Genomic DNA, 22,056 nt, shown 5'->3' on the forward strand with positions numbered 1-22,056 from the left:
TTATCTGATTATCTTCTAAGCAACATATTCCATATTCTTTGTTAAGAAATAAAGTCACAAGAGATATGCTGAAAGCTTTTGTTTTCAGGGCTGATGAAGTGGAGAGTTGGAAAGTTCAGGACTCACCATGGTCATTGGTGGATGAGAACAGAGCCACGTAGGAGTGTAGTGTGGTCAGGGGCTAGAGAAGCCCACCCAATGGTCTGTAGAGCAGATGGAACCTTAGAAACTTCCCCGAGTTCTGTTCTCCATCTAGGGGGTATCCCCACCTACCTCACCTCATGTAAAGATGGGGAAAAGGGTAACAGATGGAAGTGGAGTGTAGCATGGAGTAGTGTGGTTCACCACAGGTAGCACGCTTAGAAGGACCTCTATGCCTAAGACACAAGAAGGCATGGAGATGAAAGATTTTGCCTTTCATGAACCCCAAATAAGAGTTGTTATTACAAGCGACATATGAGATGTGCTGTTTGCAGCATCACAGGAAGAAACTGAAGAGACACTGACGCCTGTAACTCATGAACAGAGCCTTGCCTTGCGTCTGCACCACCTATCCCAATAATAAAGCACTGGAGAGGCCGATACGGCCTAGTGAGAGCTTAGCAGTTTGGAAAGAAGACTGAATTAGCAGATCTGCAAAATACCATGTGATTAAAGACGTATGAAAATCACAGACTGCGGTGAACTGACAGACAAACAGAATGATAGCAGGCAGAAGTCAACCAGGTAAAAGATGCAGATGGAGAGGGATTAGGACAGCAGGCTGGAAAGAAAGGATAATGAGAGGATTTACAGGCAATGCTAAATTTAGCAACAGAGACTTCCAAACAATGAGCAGATGATCAAAGCTACCCAGTCTTCCACAGATTTTCATTCAAAGTACAGCACAGAAGACTTTTGACTCTCACAGACAATAGACAGTCTGAAAACATATCTAAAACCAGGCTTTAGGACACTGTGCCTAAGATGGTCTCACACAGAAACACACTGCTAACTTTTCATCTAAATGGGGCTTGCCATTTCTAATGTGTATCTTTAAGGTAGAACAAATCTAGCTCTTTTTTTTTTTTCTTTTTTTTTCTTTTTTCCTTATAGATCTTAAAAATATATACATGTACCACTATTACAAATCTTGATATTGCAGCTTGTATGGTAACTACAGCACATAAAGGATGCTAACTTCTGAGAGCAGCTTCTCTGACCTACAGCCCTTCACAGCTGACTCATTCTACTGTAAAATCAACTGTAGAAGCAGCATCCCATTTTTCAGCACCAAAATTACTACCAAAAACCAGCCTCTACAGCAATTACCCTTATTCAGTTGTATATAACTAGTACTATTGCACAAAGTATTGAAGTGCTAATAAAACAGTGGTTACTGAAAATCATAATGCTTTCTAGCCATACCGTAAGGGAAACAATTATAGAAATAAACTTCTAATATAGCGTATCTATAGAGGTAACACAAACATACGAACTAAGAGACAAAGATAGACACTATGCAGTACAAAAATTTTATTGACATGAGTTTGGGATGACTGTTTTACATATAAAGGTGAACTGGTAGGAAACAGTTTTGTCATTTTTTTCTCTTTCAGATTTATCTTGAGAAAAAAGCTACTGTGGAAATTATAGGCGTGACCATGTCCATAGCTCTCAAAACCATCTCCTGATAACTCAACAGAAGGCAACTAAGTCTGACCTCAAGATAACTCTACATGTTCCTCTACATATCTAATGAGGTATCTAGACAGCGAGTGTTGCCACGTTATAACAATGCACAAGTAAATAACTGTACTACCATAAGGAGAGACTGGGGAAATATTCCCTTCATCGAGACTCTGTCCTGGGAAAATGTTCTGCCTCTGTAGTGGGGAAAAATGAAAAAGACTTCATTTTCACTGCAACTCAAGTATCATTTCACAGCAATTACATCTTAAATCCACAATAGAAATTGATAATTACATAGTAACTCATGTTATCGCTACTCCATTCTCTCTCGTAATACTGTAGTTAAGCTTGTGCTCAAATTCCTTTTCAGTAAAATTTGTTTCCATAAAACACTATTATTTCTTGTGTACTTTAAAAAACACTAATGAAGCATATAATTTTTTGTTTTTACAGTATACAAGAAAAACTTAGTTAATAAATGACCACATTTTCTTCAATTTATCAAAGAATAAGAGTCTGAGAAAAATAACTTTTATTGCATTTTAATTTCTCAATCTCTTTCCTTTTTTGAAAGATAAAAGTTGTAACACAAATTCATGACATTTAAGATGAAGAGAAGCTTGGGAGAAACAGAATTGCAATTCAGCAGGCAGATGATGGGGAAATCAAAGTATTTAATATGGCTTGTAGCTGAAAGTAACTGATCTGCACTTCTGATCATTTTAGTTATTGCCACATTCCATTAATTTTTCATTAACTGAAGATAAAAACATGTCTTTAAAATGCATGTACAATAGCTTTAAGCCAGTACTGTACATATTGTGCAACTCATCTGAATGCAATTTAACACGTGAACTTAATAGAATATATTTATGTACAGTATATACACAAACAGAATCTTGTGGTAATACCCCTGAATATTATCATTTAAACAAGAGTCATTTTCATAACAGAAAAAGAAATCTATGAAGGTGGCAAAACTGCCAGTTTTTGACATTTAAAACAATATAATTTCCAGCTGATTTACATACAAACAAAACTGTGGTCCTGTACAAACTTTACATTACAGGGAAACAGTTTATTTTAAAAAAGTATTTACAAATTTGAGTACTTGGTTCTTTGCAATAGAGATCATGTGAACACAGAAAATTGTATGGTAGGCAGGTTTATTTATTAGATTTTTCTATTTGTTCTTTTTTGTGCAAATTCCAAATCTCTCTTTTTGTGTTGTTATCTGCCTCTATTTGCCTTGTATTACTGCTGCTGCTTTTTTTAGTATTCTGAGAAGGCTGGGTGATTTTACTTCTAGGTACAGGAAGAAAAGATTTAACTCTTGAACCACCCAGCTCTGTCTTTGATTTACTGTTGCTGCTTTCTACAGTTCGACTGCTGCTGAGAGGACGGGTTCCATCCTGTGAATAAAAGAAAGCATTTTTGTATAAATAATTATTGTACTTGACCTGAAAAACAGCCATTCAACCCTCTGCCCTTACCAAACCTTTGTTATTTTCAATCCTTTACAGTTTAATATGACAGTGTGTTACTACTTGGTGAACTATGGCTTTTTTTTCCTTCTGTGATTGAAAGGAAATATCATGAGCATTTTAAAATACCAAAAGAAGAAAAGTCAATAAGGTTTTTGCATTGGCATTCAAAAATCTTAAATTTAATTCTCAAATATCTCAATTTTCAAAGTAACATTTTTTTTTTTTCTTTCATCATAACAGAGAAATGACAGCTGCAGCCACAGCTAAAAGGGAAAAATGGGCATTTAGTTATGCCTTACATTGTTAGAAGGATTTTTAAAAGTAAACCAAATTCACTATGAAAAAATTATAGTGGGAATGATCAGGTCAGCTGACTTGCCAAATTATCTAAGCATCATTACTATATAAAGGTCTGATTTGGACTGTCTGAAATTAATGTGTTTAGAGAAACAGTCAAAAGCAGTATACCTAAACATGGATCTGCAATGTTAAAATTTTTTCCATTCAGTGAAGTCTGTTCTCTGGATTTCAAGTAAAATTACAAACAATATTTTTAAAATTTTGAATATTTGAATATGAAAAAAGATGATGGTCAGGGTGGTAAGTCATCTCATCTAACTTCATTTTTTTTTAATGCTTAGGTGCACAAGTTAAACTATTTTCAGGGCTACTTTGTTGTACTGACAGAGAATAGGCAGTGTACCTCCAAAATACAATTTACCACAGTGAGACAGTGTCTGGGTTGATCTCCAGAGGAACCCAAGTCTCTGAATGCCTCTTAAGAGAACACGGACAACAGACTCTGTGCTGGCTAAGGTTAATTGAGCTGTATGGTCACAAATACTGTCAATGTTCAAAAACAATAAAGAAAAGGAAATTATCATCCAAAGAATGAAAACTAAGGTGGGAATAGTATATCTTTACACTTAGTGGGGTTGTTTAGCCCTTAAACAATTATTTTTAATTTCTGTAAAAAAAAAAGAACAGATAGTGGATCTGATATATATTCCAGTAGTATTGAATGTACCTTCCCACTCTGAAGCTACTCTTAAGATAGTGAAGTTTGTTCACATTTAGACTCTCTTTTCGCAGAGCCACCAACCTTATAACAGTGTGTTGCTTTTGGCATCTCATAAATAATATGCCAAGACAACTGTAGAACAATAGATAGCTAGGCAGAGAAATAAAACTTTTAAACAAGAAAATCATACTTTTCAAAAACTCTGATTATATACCTTCTCAAAATCTCACCCACTGAGAGCTCTGACACCAGAGTGACTCAATTCTACTGAGATAAAAACACTTAGGAAAATATTGGTTTGAGATCTTACATATTTTGGTAATCACTGCAAAAGTGGGTACAAAAATAAACCACGAGCCAGTAATTTTACATCAAGAATTTAACGAAGTTTTCAGCTTTTGCAAACTTATTAAATAGATTTACTTAGTTAACATTAAAAAAAAAAAAAAAAAAAAGAAAGAAAGAAAGAAAAAAGAAACCAGAGCTTTTATTTCTCTCAAAATCTGATACAAATAACTTACAATGTTGAAGGAATGTTAACAATACTTGGCCTAGGGAGACGCTTCATGTAAACATGAAAAACGTGTAGCAAATACATTCATTGTTTAATAAATCTTCGTTTCCATTAAGACACATGGAAGAAACTTGGCATGGTGCGTCCAGTGAGTTTCCTAAGAATCATGACAGTTTATTCTCATAATAAACAGGGCACTGGAACACTCATTCTTTGTATCCAATCAGGAACTCAGATGTTAGAGACACCTAAACTTTAGACACTTTCAGTACTACTACGAAACTCTTCACCTACCTTTTGTTTCGTTGTTTTACTTGGGTTAGTACCACTTGCTGAAAATACAGGATTGTTCTGAGAGTTGTTGAACATCAGTAGTGCATCCTTAGAATCTGCAATCTAAAAATGATAAGAAATTATGAATTCTTTATTATTCTCACAAGAAGTTATGTTTCTGTTTACCAAGTTTTGGAATCTTGACTTGATTTTCATGTAGTTGCATAATGAGAGTGTGTATAGTAGCAACGCATAAATATCCAATGAACAAGTAAAATAACTTTCCTTTTACTCTCGACAGAATTTAAAGGGGAGGGAGGGAAAGAGAAAGAGAGGGGAGAAAGAGAGAGAGAGAGAGAGAGTTAACATTGCCCATTGTCAGAGAAGACTGAACATCTTTTTCAGAGCAATACTATATAGTGGAGCTTAAGGGCAGTTTCCTGTTACATTTTATCAAGCTTCAGGGATGTCACAGAAAGAAATGATCCTGTTCTCTTCCTCCTGCCATATTTCTTTCCTGCTATATTCCATCAAAATTTGTGACCATGAAGTAACAGATACAATCTGATCAGTCTTCTGACCTTGCTGAGAACTAGGTATTTTATCCTGGGGCATGGTGACCCTATTCACTCTGCAACTGCAAAAGTACTCAATCCCATCATAACAGAGGCAGCAGGAACACGTAGTGAAAAGGCAAATTAGAAAGTTGATGTGCTTATTTTGATGGCAGCCTGAAATTACATCACACAAAGCAAGCATACAACAGCACCCTTACTTCCGTAAGCCTCTACCAGGCAGTTAGGGAATTAACAGAAATTGCTACCATGGATGGTTCCACCCATGATGAGGAAACCGAACAAAAGACAGTGACATCTATCTCCTTCCTCATCTAATCCACATTTCCTTGAATTGTCAACAACCAATTACATTTTAAATGTTATTAAACACAACTTTAAGTTGGTTACCATTTCTTTAAGCACATCCCATTCTTTCAAGGGCAGATACCGTAAATCCCTGTTAGCTGACTTAGTGATTAGCTGACCAGCTTGGAGAATGTGACTCATCCAAGTATTGTGAATACTTTTTTTTTTTTTTTTTTTAAATAAAAAAATCAATCAAAACAAACTACAGCCTACCAACTCCCACCCAAAACCAACCAACCAAAACAAAACAAAAATCACATAATGAAGAATTTAATTAAATGCGTTGAAAAATCTTCCCAAACATAGCATTTCTTAATAAAAATGTGTTTGTCTTCTAAGGATAAACAGAATACTTAATAAAACAAAACTAATGAGACTATTGTTCAAGGAGATCCTAGAGGATATAATGGATGGCCTAACTAGACAACAGCCTAGGACTGCAGAAGCTTGCTTGCTCTCTGTGTTTCCAAAGACATGGATCAGCTACTCCAGTCTGAACATAGCCTGCTGTTGCAGACATCTACCTCAGCTCTGCCAGGAAGAAAACAAAGAAAACAAAAAAATAGCCATAGCTACCGGGAGATCAAAATCCATTCCAGCATAAGTCTTAGTCATAGACTTAGGAGTCTTGCAAGGTCCTTTCACCCTCTTCTGCCAGAAAAAAGAATTGTGCTAATGCCCCATTTGCTGCATGAGGCAGCAAAACGTAATTTTGCCTACACAGCAGATGAGCTTTGAGCCAGTTCTACGATGGCTAATGAGATTACATTATACAAACAAGATGTGCAATGCATACCGAGAAAAACTTTCTCTGTCTTTAGGACTGCAAAAAAGTTTCCCAGAGGAAGCAATAATAACATGAAAGATAACATGGGGAACAGTAACGCAGAGAAGGCTATTGTCTGCAGCACTTATGAACTAATAAATTTCAGCCTCTACTGCAAAAAGCTCTGTAATACAAGATAGTGAAGGTGTAATTTAAAATAATGTGTATTAAACCAGAACACTCTCCTTCAAATGTATTATTTATTAGTTGACTTTGGTTTATTGCCAGCTAACTTTACAATTTTTTTCAGTTCAAGCAGTGCTTGTAAATTAAAAATTTATTTTAAGCATGTAGCAAACAGCTGCATATGGTAATTATGTAAATTATTTAAAAGCCTTATGTTTACCTTGCTTATATCAGGCTCAGATTTGCTGGAACACATACTTTGAAGTTCCTGCACAAGATCTACTTCATCATCAGAACCAAGGGACAGCCTTTGCTCTAGATTTAATGTTCTCAATTGATCATTCTCTGAAGACCTAGTAAAAAAAATAAATATAAATCCAAACCCAAAACAAACCACAAACAAAACAAGATATAGAATTTAAAAAATAAATACTATATATACCTGGAAAACAGTAATTTATTTCCAAATGTTTTTACTACTACAAACAGGAAAAATATCTAATTCATTGGCAGTAGCAGTTGTAAATATTTGCTATTATCATAATAGATCTCCTGTCTATTCAAATTATTCTCTCTAACCTGAAATTCTAAGAAGGGATTCTTCTGCCCACTGTATTATTATCATTATTATCTTTTAATGGCGCAACCAATTTTATTCTCATCTCTTCATTGGACTTAATTCCAAACACTTTGATTTTAAAAAGCCAGCATACTGGAAGCATAAAGTATTCTATGTTCTCTGTTCCTGTGAATATGATGGCATAAAGGTTTCAGACTGAAGTCAAATCTCAAATGCAGTTCTATGTGACTAACTCATACCCTTTCTTAGAGAAACTCGGTATTATTTAGAATAAAGTGCAGGTATGGTACAACTTCAAACTGCCATTCAGTAAGCCAAAACAGCCAGAGGAGTTTTTTTTTTTTTTTTTTAATACAATGACAAGTGAAAAAAAGCATAAGGTTGGCTTTTTATGGCTGAATAAATGTTACATAATACTCTTAAGACATACGTTATTCTGTTACATAAAAAGAACACAAGGAGCTGCAAGCTTTGAATTATAGAAACTGATTCTAAAATAATACCAAGTGTACAAATTTTATTTTCTCTCAGACATGAAAATTAAATAGCATTCTTTTATTCAGATGTAAAGACAAAACATTATCAAGTGCAAACTCTTCATCTATTCATTGTTAGGTGCTGGGTTACCACACCATTTCAAGATCTTTATTGTTCCTATGTGTTACAAATATCAAAGATTAAAACTTACTTTGTGGCAAGAGAAGCTCTTTTCTTACAGTTTGGTTGCAACATAGTCTTAGATTTTACACCTGCAGAAAAGAGAGTTTGAGTTATTAGTGTATTATTATGTCTGCCGAATTCTTCTTCAAAAAAAAACAAAAAACAACCTGTGATAAATGGGGAAAATGTGCTCTCATTTACTGGCTAAATAAATAAAGTCTTCCAAAGTTCAGAATACATCCCTTCAAACTGTTCAGAGTAGCATCAGGTCCATATGGGACTGCTAAAATAGCAAGAGTGATGCCTTTTTGTGGAAATCAGAACATCAGATTTCTGTGCAAAGCACTGTTACTGGTTCTCTCAAACAGAAATCACTTATGAATGGGTAAAGATTTAACTTCATTTAAGAAAAATCAAATAATCTGCCCGTACTTTTAATACGAACAACATAGCAGAAACGAAATTAAATTCACCATTTTAAAAAAAAAACAACACCCACACAAACAAAAAAAAAACAACCAACCAACCAAAAAACTTATTTACGGATATTAATTTGACTCCAAAAGCATCTCTGCATACAAAGTACAGTGCTAACCATCCTACTTCAGTTTATGTTCATCTGAGTTCTCCAAATCATAGTGGGATCTTAGTGGAATTAGATTAATCTTAGTGGGGTTAGATTTGTTCACAATTCAAACAGAGAACTAGAAAGCAGAACTGGGACATTAGATTTGCAGTTCAGCAAAAGCAGATTTCTTTCTGAACAAGAGCTGAAGAAATGAATCGTTCAATTCAACATTAAAAAGTACCAGGCATCAGGTATTTCAGTCTTTTATATATAAGGCAATTGAGACTAAAATCTTCCTGTTTTTAAAATGAAGGAAAAAAAAATCCTCTCTAAATTCCTCCCTAACTCTCCTGTCTAAAGGAGAGTTACCTTCATTTTCATATAGCAAAAACAAGTAATTTGGTTTTGTCCTCTAGAAATTTTCCTGTTCGACATGGCATTTGGCATTCCAAGGTTTCACTTCTAGACAGATATAAAAAAGAATACAATAAAAAATAAAATGAAGTTCTCTTAAAAAGAATGCAAGAATGACAGATTGCAAAAGAATGAATGTTGCTTCTACATATATCCAGATGATATCCCTTTGTAGTAAACTGCTTGTTAGATGGCTTATGATCTTGAGGTGAAAACACATTTCAGAAGTGTCAGCTACTAGTAGAGCTTCCACATTTATACACACCCATAAACCTGGTGACACAAAGCCTTACATGATATAAAGATTTAAAAAACAAAACAACCCTCCAAAACATTGTGTGTGTACTCTAAATCAGGTGCAGATTTAAGGCATGAAGGAGGGAAGCAATCAAGTAATGAAGCTTCCTCACAGCCAGTACTGAGGAAGGGAACGACAAAGCATCACTCTCATCAGTGTGACGTGTAACTATTGCTCTATCTCCCACCATCAGAGCCAAAGTCTACCTCATTATCACACAAGAGAAAGGGCATTATAAAAAAAAAAAAATAAGGAATTGATTAGGTTACCTCATAGTGACAAAGAAACATATTTTTTTGGAAAAAAAAGTCATTTTTAAAAAATGAGTAAACATAAACACAAGTGCTATTTTGTAGCAAAGTTTAAATTCATGATGTGGAAAAAAGTTACATTCCTACGTACTCAGTTTAAACCCCCACATTTTTTTTTTGTTTTGTTTGTTTCCCCACAATTCAAATAGAAAACTTTACCTTCAGTATTTGTCTCTTGTTTATTCCATGACTGGGAGGATAAGTGGCCTGACTTTTTGCGAGGACTTGTACTCACTTTTCTCCAAGAAGCATTTTCTCCTCTTTTCTTACCACAATTTTTGTAGCTTGAGACCATGGATAAAGGAAAGTTTCCACCCTTAAAATCTGCTATGTAATTATCTAACTCTGAAACAAAAATAGAACAACGTTAGAAAGAATTGTTGCAAATGGTGCTTCTTTGACAAATTTGTACAACTCTGTTAAGTTTTGTGGAAGTTTTGCAAAAGAAACCAAATGGTTAAAAGCCCCACTTTGGCAATATACAGCTACTTGCCTTTCTGATTGTTCACTCTTACCTGTTCTGGGTAGAGGACAGCCATGTAACACAGCTTTATTTAGCAAGATACTGAGAGCAGCTTTAACAACAGCCTGTTGACCTTGACTGGGATTTTTTTTGGCTATTGTTTGTCCTGGTACAGATGGTCTCTTCACAGAGGCTCTGGAGAGTATTGCTTCTTGGACTCTGGGAGCTATCACAGCATTCCATAACTTGGACATCCACCTGTAGGTGCACAAACAATTCTTTAGCCTCAGAGAAAATTATCAACCCCCCAGATTTGTGGGTAATACTTTGGGTAGCACATCAGATTTTGTGCTTTCGGGATGCACATATATTTTGGACATCCCATTGTACTCAATATCAGCAAGGAACTGATTTCATCAAGGAACTGCTTTATTTGTTTGCTTTATATTCAATTATTTGACTTTTTTTTTTTTTTTTCTCAGATGGCTTTGGCAAACTGTTTACCATCTGATTCTTTTCCTCTTTCAAATGAGAACATAAACCATCATTTTCTTTCTAAAGCTTAAAGAAAGAACGTTCCAGAAAAAATGTGTATTCATGTATATTAAAAAGAAAAAAAAAAAAAAAACAAGCAAGCAACCAAAACCAAACCAAACCAAACCGAAAAAAAAACTCTCTTTCACCTTTGCCAGCACATGGAAAAGTTTCCATGCTTGCAGGTGTTCATTCATAGCATATTTGCTGCCAGGGTGGGAAAAAAGGGCTATTCAGTCCTGATCTCACCCTTTCTAGTATTCTTCCATTTCCAAACTCGTCCAGCTTGCATGACCTTTCTTTTTATACAGCTGCCTTGCTCTCTCTCTCTCCTTTTGTTTATTTGGTCTATTCTGAACTGTGTTTCCAGGATGCTGTGGATTTTCCAGATTGTCTGGTTTAGAGACCGGGTCTGATTACAAAAAAATTGATTCAATGGGATGTGGTTCTTGTGGGATTTTTGCTTAAGAGAGAAATATTACACCTTTTTAGCACAGGAGTGAAAAAGAAATGTATTAGCAAATAAATTAGTGGTATTTGTCACAGCTTACAGTTCTCAGGGGAGAAAAGCTAGCACTTTCAGGACTAAAGCTTGTTTCACACTATATCAATCTTTTTAAAATCAAATACAACTTTTTTTTTTTTTCTTCCTCCTTATTACCATCTTGTGGGATGTAGATGAGTAAAATCTAGAGCTACATAGATTATACCAAAGGTCTACATGAAATTACAGGCTATAATGATGCTTCAGCTTCGCAGAAATCCATTCAGAAAAAATGAAGGTGAAAAAGTCTGTTTCACTGAGGTGAACCATATTCCTCATATGTTGATACACAGAAGCCATCTTATTACCCCAAATGATGGCTTTTGGCTGGCTAGAAAGAAAACTTTTTTTTCTTTATTTTTAATTTAGAATGCATGAGTCATTTAATATATATTTTTCATTAGTTATGAAGCACAGATTGAATTTTTATGACATATAATTATACTGTAAAGTGCTTGTATAAGCTTGGTAAAAGTTATATTAATTCACAAAAGAATTAGTGCAGCTAATAAGCTGTAAAATGCATATTTAAGATGTTCCTTGAAGCTTCTTAGCACGATGTTGTAGATACATTCCATGTAGACACAGTTTGCTTCTGCTAGCTGACTTAAACTATGAAAGTAAACACTGGTTTACTATAAATTGCCGAACTGTAACTTTATCTCTCACTTTCTGCTCATGTAAGCTTCTGACAATCTGCAATATTGCTAGTAGGAATAGTCAGAAATGAATGCTGCAGAGATAAAAATTAATTTAGCACATTTAATCTAACCGTTAATGGCTGATGGGCTTTACAGTGCCATCCTCTCTTAATAAAATTTCAGCCCGGTGTTTAAATTCAGTCCTACGTTTGGTTTTCATTTGTGCACATTTTGATTAAATCCCCAGTTCTTTGATGTACCTGATATTTTGGAAAGATGTAGTATCGCTCATCTCTGAAAAAGAGCCGTAAAAAGGAACTCTCCCCTATCAGAACATCACTGTTAATTTTCTAGATCATAAACAAAAAAATGCAGCTAAAATTTTCCTCATTTATTCAGCCTACTCTCCAAAACATGTGAAGCTACATGAAAGAGCTCACAGCATGACACAATATCCTGTTGTGCTTTCTCTCTCCCTCTCTCTTTCCAGTTGCCTGCTTTTACCACTTACCTTGCGCTAACACCCAGCCCAGACCTAACTCAGTTTCCAGTTAGCTGGCTACTACGTTAATGAACTGAACTGACTCAAAGAGGCTTTGACAAATGCAAAAAGCAGCAGAATAGCAGTGGAGAAGAGGGGCAAGAGGACAGGAGTGGCTAATTAGATTGAAATAACACCAACCAGTGAGCAGTTAATTAAACCTATTTACTGCTAGTTATATGACTACACTGTTAGGCGTCACACTGCTAAACCTGAAGTGTCTACTAAGTGCTCACTGCAGCTGTGCTTTCTAATTGTTTATTAGTAGACAAAAACTGCATTCAAATGAAGAGTCAGGTGGCATATCACTACTGTGAAAGATATTACGGAGATGTGGTAATTACCTCAAAATACTGCATTGTGAATCTAGTCAAGGTTACTCAGGACAAATCCAAACCAAGAAATGCATAGTTAAGGTATCTAAGCAACACGTTTTCTGCCTTCTACTGATACCATTACAATAAATAACTGATTAAGACGTTTCAGTGGACACGGATTAAGAGGAAGACAGGAGATAAATGCATGGTGTGCTTTATTCATTTTTTATTTCACAGCAACCATAACATTTTCAGCTAATGCTAAATCCACATTTAGAATTCGATAATTACTCTGGATATTAGAAAACCTTGCCCTTTAGAGAGAGACGAGAAAATAAACAAGCAAAATTTATCGAGATCTGGACAGAGAAAAAGGTGAGAAGGCTAGCGCATGCACTAAGAAACGGACCTTGGACTAATGGTGAGCAGAAACTGATAGGGGAGAAAAGTCAGAGAGGGAATAGAAGGGGCAATCAAGGAGAATGCTGATTATACGTGAGAAAATATGATCACATGGTGAGAAAAGTAAGGTCACACACCCCAGAAAAGAACATTATTTGAGTTCTGAGGAAGTTGGAATCTTCGTTAGGGCTCGTTACCTTTCTAATATAGCCAAACAACATCCTATCATGAAATCAATATAGCTTAAATTTCTGTAAGTATTTCTTGTTTCACTTGCTAATATTTGCAGAGGTTGGAATGTGAGCAGATGTTCAAGCAATACGTACCAGGCAGGAAAAGGCAAATTTTCATCATTCTTCTTTGATTTCACTGGACATCTAACCATGTGCATAGCTAAAAAGAATGTATCTGCCTTATTTTCTAGGCTAATCCTTCCGTGAAACTGTGTGTGTTTAGAAATGATACCAGACATTAGAAAGGGTGAGAAAGCATTCTACTTCTCCATCTTTCTCTCATATGCAACTTCAAAAGGAAACTTTACCAACTTTTCAAGCTCAGAATTCTTGATTCTTATTTTGATCTGTTCCCCAGTGAAAAGTTTTCTTTACAGTACTGTCTTGGAATGAAGAACAGAACCCTTAAAGGGCTGAGCAAAATTAGCCGTTCCCGTACACACACTATTTTAGAAACTGTGTTGGAAAATAACTGAAAGGTCACAACAAAAGACTGATTTTCAACCAATGTTAGACACCCAGTTCCCACTTCTGTCCTTCAAAATTGCCCTTCTGGTAATTAAATACCAAACAAAAGTCTTAAAACTTTCAGTAACTTCCACTAAAATACTTCCAAGGATGCTGAGTCAGATGAGTTTGGGGAGAAACATAACTGCTATATTGGTAGGAAATATTTGATTGGCACTGAACAGGGTCAAACAAACAGAAATCTTACTTCACTGTTGCTTGGCCGTGCCCTGGCACCACTGGACAAGAGAAGAAATGTTTTGGCCCCATAAGAGCTTCAGGTGCTCCAAGACGAGATAAGCAAGAGTTCAGCTGGTGCCAAACAGCAAGAATCCAGTCTATGATCTTGCACACAGGATCACATGGAGGAGGTACTTTGCCTCTGAACTGCAGAGAGAGAAAAGATGACTGACACAGTGCAAGACCTCTGCTGTAAACACTTATCCTGAAGTCCTGAGAAGGCCTGTTTTCTTTGTGTGTGTGTTTTTTTTTTTTTAATTATTATTATTTTATTTTTAATTTAATTTTTATTTTTTTCCTCCTTCTATCATGAAAACCAATAACAGACAAAAGCTGATCAAACTTTTCAATTACATATACTGAAGTCTTCTGGTATTAAACCTTATTTCCCCAACTATGACTCCTTATCAGTGAACTGACATGCCCCTACTTTGTTTTTGGAAACTGAGACACAAATTTGACTGCGTTGCTTTTTATATGGTGTTCAAGATTAGAATTACAAGAGGCATTTACCGTATCCAATGCAATATATATAATAAAAATAGGGCACATAAAAGAATATACCATCACACTGAACAGGAATGTCTGATCCAGGCATATAGTCAGTGGGTTTCTAACTTAGTTTTATATTTAGTAGCAGTGAAGGAAAAATGCCTTCCTGTAAGACTTACATTTTTAGTATGCCTTGTTAAAGGAAAATTATTTGGTGCCAAAAAGATCTTCTATCTCATCTGAGTCCAAATTACAGTCTTCATCATCCTAATCCTAGGATTATCCTCTGGAGCAGTTTGAATTAAAGGAAGCTTTAAAAGATGCACTAGGGATAGTATTTGCCAGCATTGAAGCCAGAGCTCCTGGAATAACTAACAGAGTCTACAGGTGAACAATTTAATATTAATGAAGAAAAACATTTAAACTGTTCCCAATACATCTCCAAAACAAGGAGAAGAAGAACTTTTAATCTGAAAACATGAACATTAATGCACAAGCAAGTTATTAAAATAAAGAACAAGTATCTATGAAATAGTCTACTGTTGTACTGTTGAAACAATGAAGGTGCTTTTATTTTCCCTTAGATTTTTAAAACAGATTAATTTTTCTTTTACTTTTAACATTGGTCTCCCCTATTTTAAAACCCAAATCATGTGGCACACACACATGTTAAAAAGCAAAAACAAAACCCATGCTAATACACTGGGCATTCATAGTCATTATTTAAGATGAAGATACAAGAAGACATGCTTTTTTTTTTTTTCTTTTTTTTTTTCTCCAAATAGCCACCATCTCAGCATACATGTTTTAGCGAAAAAGAACTTAATGAGCCAATTACCCAAATTCTGCTCAAGTTCAGTCAGAGGTAGGAACCTATTACACTGTTAGGCTCTTACCTATGAGACTGACTGCTGTTAGTCTAAACAAAATAGCCTGAAAATGACATGTTACACAATGCTGCAAGTTCTGGTAGTCAAAGCAGTTTGATCCAGCCCATGCCTATGGCCAAGTCAAAATACAGCAGCTTCTGCAACTGCCTGCTTTGCTGTATTTCTTGGCCTGGTACTTAAATGAAGAAAAGTCCTTCTCTCTGATCTTTAATGACCTAGGATTGTGTTCCTGTCCTTTCATAAAGGGACTTAGATCACACTTTAGATATTCTCCAGTGTAGGCTTGAGAACGCAACCTCTATCCTTAAAGGATGAAGGAGAATTCTGATACATACTTTTGCACTGTCCTCTGGTCTGTATCTCATTCCAGCGCTACAGCATATTTGCAAGACAGCAGTTTCAACCATCCTACTGTCTTGCCTACACACAATTGCTACTCTCCTCTATCGTTTGCAAGGATTCTGGAAATCATTCAGACTCTCAGCCAGAAAATGACTCATAGCGAATCCAAAGATTTAAAACTTACGGGGAAAAAAGTAAACATGAGAAAAAAAGAAACTGTAAAAAGTAATCTAAGGGGAGTAATCTGGTAAGAGTTCAACTGATACATTCCCCTTTATTCTTTATATTCTGTACTCCTGTTCTTGCTATTAAAGTATATCTAGTAATGTTTTAAAATTTCCTCACTCTCATGACTGAAATTTCATCTTTACAATCTCTTCAAATTAGTAAGCTTTTATAAATGAGACTATGATAGATGGCACAGGGTACAAAAGATGACATCCTCAAGGATAACCAAGATATGCACAGCTGTACACTCCGAACTAACACTAGGTCTGCTGTCCCAGATCAGGACTCTCTACTACTGAGTTCTTCCTATTCCTAGAACAATTTCTCTTTTTAAGCCTGTCCAAAACTCTGCAGCCAAGATTATCTTCCTTTGCAGCTGTTCTGATTAAACTCCCCTCCCCCTCTCTAACACTGCCTGTCTATAACAGCTACGATTACACAGGAATGTTTTTTTTCCAAATAACATTCAAAATTCCATTTCTGCTTTTGCCCACTTTTTTTTTTTTTTGTTCCCCTCCCATTTCCTATCCATTTATTTACTCATTTTAAAATAGGCTTCCATCTTTATTCTCTTTTGGTGTTTTGTTCGAACTTCAGCAGGCCTGTTGGCTCAAAACAACCTCCTTACTAATGCTTCTCACCTCTCTTTCCTGTTTGAGTTCCTTACAAAAACTCTTTTTGCTGCATAAAGCTTAGACAATACACACGGGGCATATAACTATCTTATTTTAGATGTACAGACAATTTATTCAGAAAGGATTTAATATTTATCGAACAGATTCTTCCTTATCATGCTCACACAGAAGATGAAAAAAAAATACTGAAGGAGATTTCATGTGGTAGATAAGCAACTACATGCAGTATTATTCTTGTAGCCAACTTGTGTGTTTATGCCACAAGTACATACCTTCCTATATTAAGTCAAGCATGACGTTTACAGATAGACACCCCAAATATTCTTGGAAATATATTTTTTCCTGAAACAATTCCGTTATCTGATCAGCTTTTGACATTACTACTGTACATATTTCATAGAATTGGTGATAAACAAAATCAGTGAAGCTAATTCAAGTTGTGCTTACCTTGTTTATAACTTTTCTTCTTAAAAACCTTTGAAGCAAACCACGCATTGGTTCCCCATCCCACCTAAGCTGAACCCAACGGAAATGCTGCTGGACTAGCAGGTCAGAGCCATGAAGATGACACTTTGCTATCGTTCCCAGTAAAAAGCAGTTTTCATGAAAGTAAAAGGCACCAGAAGCTCCATTTGCTAAAAATGAAACAAAAAACATTTTACTAAAATACCCAGATGCCTCTACCTGACTTTATATTAAGTAACCGTGTCTTGCTTTTATTAGAAAGATAAAAACAAACCATAAGCTATCTTTAAAATTTAACATGCTGATTTTAGCTAATTGTATTTTGCAATAAACCACAAAAACTGAACAAATTGTTTTTCTCCTCCAAGTTCCCCTCCAAGTGTTGTGTATTATAATAAAACCATAGTAAAAACATTTCTCCATATAAAATTCTTTAAATACCTCTTTGAATAGTGCAAGGGTTTTCCGAACTACGATTCTCAAGAGGTGCCAGGAAATCTCCTAGTAATTCAGATAAAGAAGCTCTCTCTAGATTTTCTAAAATCACGATGGTTGTCTTGCTTACAGGAGGCTGTTTAACTGGGACGAGACAAGCTGAAATATAAAAATCCCATTAATGTCTACTTACAAAAATTGATTTTCATTTATGTATACTGTTTTAATGCTACTCGTACAACAAAGGCTTTTTTATATTTTATTTTTCCTTTTAACATGTTCTAAAATATGTTCAAAACAGAAAGCATAAAAACAGTGGAAAGAATCTCACACTGTGCAGTAAGGAAAAAAAAATAAAAAGCTAAAAATAATCCTGAAATGACTATAATGAAATCTTTACATATAGAAAGGATTTTAGGACACTGAAAATAAATAGCAAGACGATAGCAGAGATCTCTGGAAACTTTTCTTTCTTTTGCTGCTAATACGTCTTAAGCTTTTAACATGTACTCTTTATTCCATGCAGTGATAAATGGATAAAGAATATTCCATGTTCATATGAAACTTCATCACTTGATGAAACTAACTGTTTGTTTGCTACTATCCTCTCTTCAAAAGGTCATTCCATATCTCTAAGAATCTTCTAAATAATCAAAACTAGGTTGAGGCTAGTTTGATGAGAAATAGTAGCACCTGAATCTAACGGGCATTAAGATTAAATATTTATTTTTTTCACATTTCTTTTTTTTCTTTTTTTTTTTTTTCCTCCTGATTTCAGCACCTTATGGCCTAAATAGATATTGTTATAGAATCATAGAATGGTTTGGGTTGAAAGGGAGCTTAAAGATCATCTACTCCCAACTCCCTTGCCATGACACCTCCCACTAGACCACATTGCTCCAACCTGGCCTTAAACGCTTCCAGGGACAGGACGTCCACAACTTCTCTGGGTGAACACTTGTCTTTGCAAGTATTCCCATAACACAAAATCCCAGAACAATATTTCTCTAATGCTATTATTAAACAAAACACTTGTCCTGAGTGTCCTTTGGTTTATTTCAGAACTTTTTGAAGGTGACACTAAAGATGGTCATGAAGGAAAATGATGAGTAACAGTGCAAAACCAGAATGGCCAGCAGTTATAACAATAATGTAAATCACAAATACTATAAGGGACATTAAAAACAAAACAAAACATACACACACACACACAAATACCAAAAACAAACAAACAAAAAAAAAACACCAAAGAAATCAAAGAATTTAATGGGTGAAAATCAGAGAGTACCATGATCTTCAACACAATACTGAGAGCACAAGGACATAGGAAGTCTGGAAAATAACAGGCCCATCAAATTATGCAGTCTCAGCTTGTTTTGTTTAGGAAAAATAAACTTTGATAGAGAACAAGAATGGTCTCCAAATAGATGGTACACATACATGGGATGTAAATGTTAGGAGGGGGAAAGAGCTAGCTAAAATAAACAAACACAAAAGAAATCATCAAGAGAGCAAACATTTAAACCATACATTAAAAACTCAGGCTGGAAAACATATCTTAAACATGGCAATGTAGTCTGGAACAGGCTTCCAGAAGGACTCAATGAAAACAAGAAGAAAAAAACACAAGCGAGTAGGGAGATCTAGCTAGTTTTCAAAAATGTCTAATATGTTGTTAAGAAACTGTAAGATAATTGCTTGCAGTGCCTAGGCATTGGACTCAGTGATGCACTCACTGTTCATCACTTTCTTTACTTTTGCCTAAATTAATCACCTGCTCTTAGGGGCAAAACTGACACCTCTCTGAGTTTCTGTTGATTAAGAATGATATTAGAAACAGATCAGTTCTAATTACTGGTATCACTTAGGCTTGAACTTGCTCAGTATTTACAATGCTAAGGGTAACAGTCCTTCCAAACATGAAATTTGTCAGGAGAAAGCAATTGACTGAGTTCCAGCAGACAAACGTACACTTCTTAATATACACTTCTTTACACATTAAAGCTGGGCAGCAACACATTGTTTGTGCTAGGTGAGAAGGAGATCAAGATCAGTCTTTGAATATATTTAGGTTATGACTGAACTGAAGACACTGATGTCAGACCTGTTGGTGATCATAAGGAAATCTTCAGATATTTCAATGCCACTGAAGGAGAAGCCAAGACCAAAAGGGCTTTTCTGGAACCTGGTCTCTTTTATTTTGAAGAGACTGCATTCTTATGTGTCTGGAAAGCTTTTGAGGTTCTCTGAGGAGAACACGAGGTTGCATGCAAAGTCCCAGAAGTCAAATAGAAAATAAATAAAAATAAAATAAAATAAAAAACAATGGCCAAACAAAAAACACCCAAGAAGTTTTGACAAGAAGATTCTTCCAACTGGCAATTCCCTAAAGTTTTGGCTCACTGAATACTTTGGTTTCCCATCCTACGTGACCTTCACTGAACCACACTCATTTCTGTAGTGATTGACTGTAGCTGATGATTGCTGTTTACATATTTGCAATTTCCTTACTATTATTGCCCTGTTTTACTAAGAGGATATGGCTAGGCAGCAGGGAGGACAGGTTTACCAAGTCCTAAATACAATCCTTTGGGTCTGATTTAACCATTTTGAGGGAGGAAGAGAGAGCTCTCCTAGGGGAGAAGATGTGACAAGACAATGGGGAAAGAAACAGGCATCAAAACAGACTCAGATGCACAATGCTGAAATGCAAGTACAGGCTATTAAGAAAAGTGTGTTGCTGACTTGGAGTAAAGCATTGAAAAAGAAACTTTCCTACAGACGCAGAGGCTAGTAAATAAACCAGACCATGAATGAGTTTCTGGCCTGCAGGGTAAATGCCAAAGCCTATCTGAATTCTGACTAAGTGTTCTCTCCCAGCAATGTGGTGGCACTCAAAATTATATGTGGGAATAATCACTGGCACACGTTACCTCCCAGCTGTGATTGGGATTTCCTGGGAGAAAAACAAAAACAAAAACAAAAAACTGACATAGAAATTACACTGGGAATCACAGAATCATGGCATAATCTGAGTTTGAAGGGACCCACAAGGGTCATCAAGTCTAACTCCTGATTCTGTACAGGACCACACAAAAAATCAGACTGTGTGTCTGAGAGAACTATCCAAACACTTCCTGAGCTCCAACTGACTTGGTGCTGTGACCACTGCCCTGGACAGCCTGTCCCAGTGCCCGACCACCCTCTGGGTGCAGAACCTTTCCCTAACCCCCAGCCTGACCCTCCCCTGTCCCAGCTCCATGCCGTTCCCTCGGGTCCTGTTGCTGTCCCCAGAGAGCAGAGCTCAGCGCCTGCCCCTCCGCTCCCCTCGTGAGGGAGCTGCAGGCCGCCATGAGGCCTCCCCTCAGCCTGCTCTGCTCTGGGCTGAGCAAACCCAGGGACCTCAGCTGCTCCTCATATGTCTTGCCCTCTAGGCCCCTCACTATCTTTGTAGCCCTCCTTTGGACACCCAATTGTTTCATGTCCTTCTTATACTGTGGCACCCAAAACTGCACACAGGTCTGCCAATACTGAGAAGGAAAAGTTAGGGGTTGATCCTTTCAAAGCTCTGTTTCAAAGTTTCACCATGATAGAACAGGAGACTGTATCCACAGACATACCAATCTCAAATGCCTAAAACCCAGGCTCTTTCAATAGAGAAAGTGAAGCATAAAATTCACAGCTCGTGAAATACAAGGCTATCTCAAAAAGTAATGACATGTCACATTTATTATTAACGTGAATGAAAATATTGGATGAAAGGTAAAATTTAAATCCTAGCACTCTAGAATAAGCCAGAGTAATAAAAGAAAGGTCCAGCATTTTTGGATGAAAATTAAGTCTTGCTACCAAGGTTAGATTCAAACTATGTTGCTGTTTTTTCTTAATGAAAAGTATAACTAAAAACTTATGAAACAGAAATGGAAAAAAAAAAAAAAAAAAAGGAAAAGACTTCAAAGGGGTGAAACCAGCTGCATAGCTGAGAACAGCTTTCACACAGCAAAACTGTATTTGAGCCAAAATTAATTTGGACAGTACCAAAGAAGAAAAAGTGTCCTATCACCCTTCAGGCTCTTATATTAATACCTTATGTGTAATATGTTATATATATTACATATTATTTTATATTTCATATATATTGCTATATATTATTATTTTTATATACTATTATTATTACTGTATGATTAATACCGTGGTGAAATAAAAGAAGTCCCAGCTTAAATGTATGAGTATGCAGAATGCAGTAAAACCTGCTTATGAACAAATCCTCCAGAGAAAATTTTACCTGGTCCTTTACTTCTAACATTATTCTATTCCTTTTTTTTTTTTATGTCCTCCTTGCTACATCTGACTGATCCATGTGTCTCTGTTCTTCTGGTTCCATACTTATTTTGACCATTCACACTGTCACCCTACTTTGGCTACTATTACCTTTTTTTCCACTCTTATCGATCATTCATCATGAACGTGCACAG

General features: G+C 35.9%; 1 protein-coding gene across 4 annotated transcripts in view; it reads right to left on the reverse strand.

Moving 5' to 3' along the window:
- Positions 1-1,500: 1,500 nt before the first annotated feature.
- CTTNBP2 (cortactin binding protein 2) overlaps positions 1,501-22,056 on the reverse strand; it is a 92,266-nt gene continuing 71,710 nt past the window's right edge. For 3 of the 4 annotated variants that reach the window (XM_084506380.1, XM_084506381.1, XM_084506382.1), the window contains exons 15-23: positions 17,588-17,740; positions 17,129-17,316; positions 14,063-14,241; positions 10,188-10,393; positions 9,832-10,017; positions 8,110-8,170; positions 7,062-7,194; positions 4,988-5,089; positions 1,501-3,083 (exon numbers count right to left, since the gene is read on the reverse strand). In XM_084506380.1, the coding sequence (XP_084362506.1) occupies positions 2,838-3,083; positions 4,988-5,089; positions 7,062-7,194; positions 8,110-8,170; positions 9,832-10,017; positions 10,188-10,393; positions 14,063-14,241; positions 17,129-17,316; positions 17,588-17,740 (1,454 nt within the window). In that variant the 3' untranslated portion in view covers positions 1,501-2,837. Of the gene's footprint in view, positions 3,084-4,987; positions 5,090-7,061; positions 7,195-8,109; positions 8,171-9,831; positions 10,018-10,187; positions 10,394-14,062; positions 14,242-14,556; positions 14,958-17,128; positions 17,317-17,587; positions 17,741-22,056 lie in introns of those variants that run through there. The other variant, XM_084506383.1, reaches the window with a different exon arrangement.

Source organism: Aythya ferina, assembly GCF_964211825.1.
Source record: "Aythya ferina genome assembly, chromosome: 1".
NCBI lineage: Eukaryota > Metazoa > Chordata > Aves > Anseriformes > Anatidae > Aythya > Aythya ferina.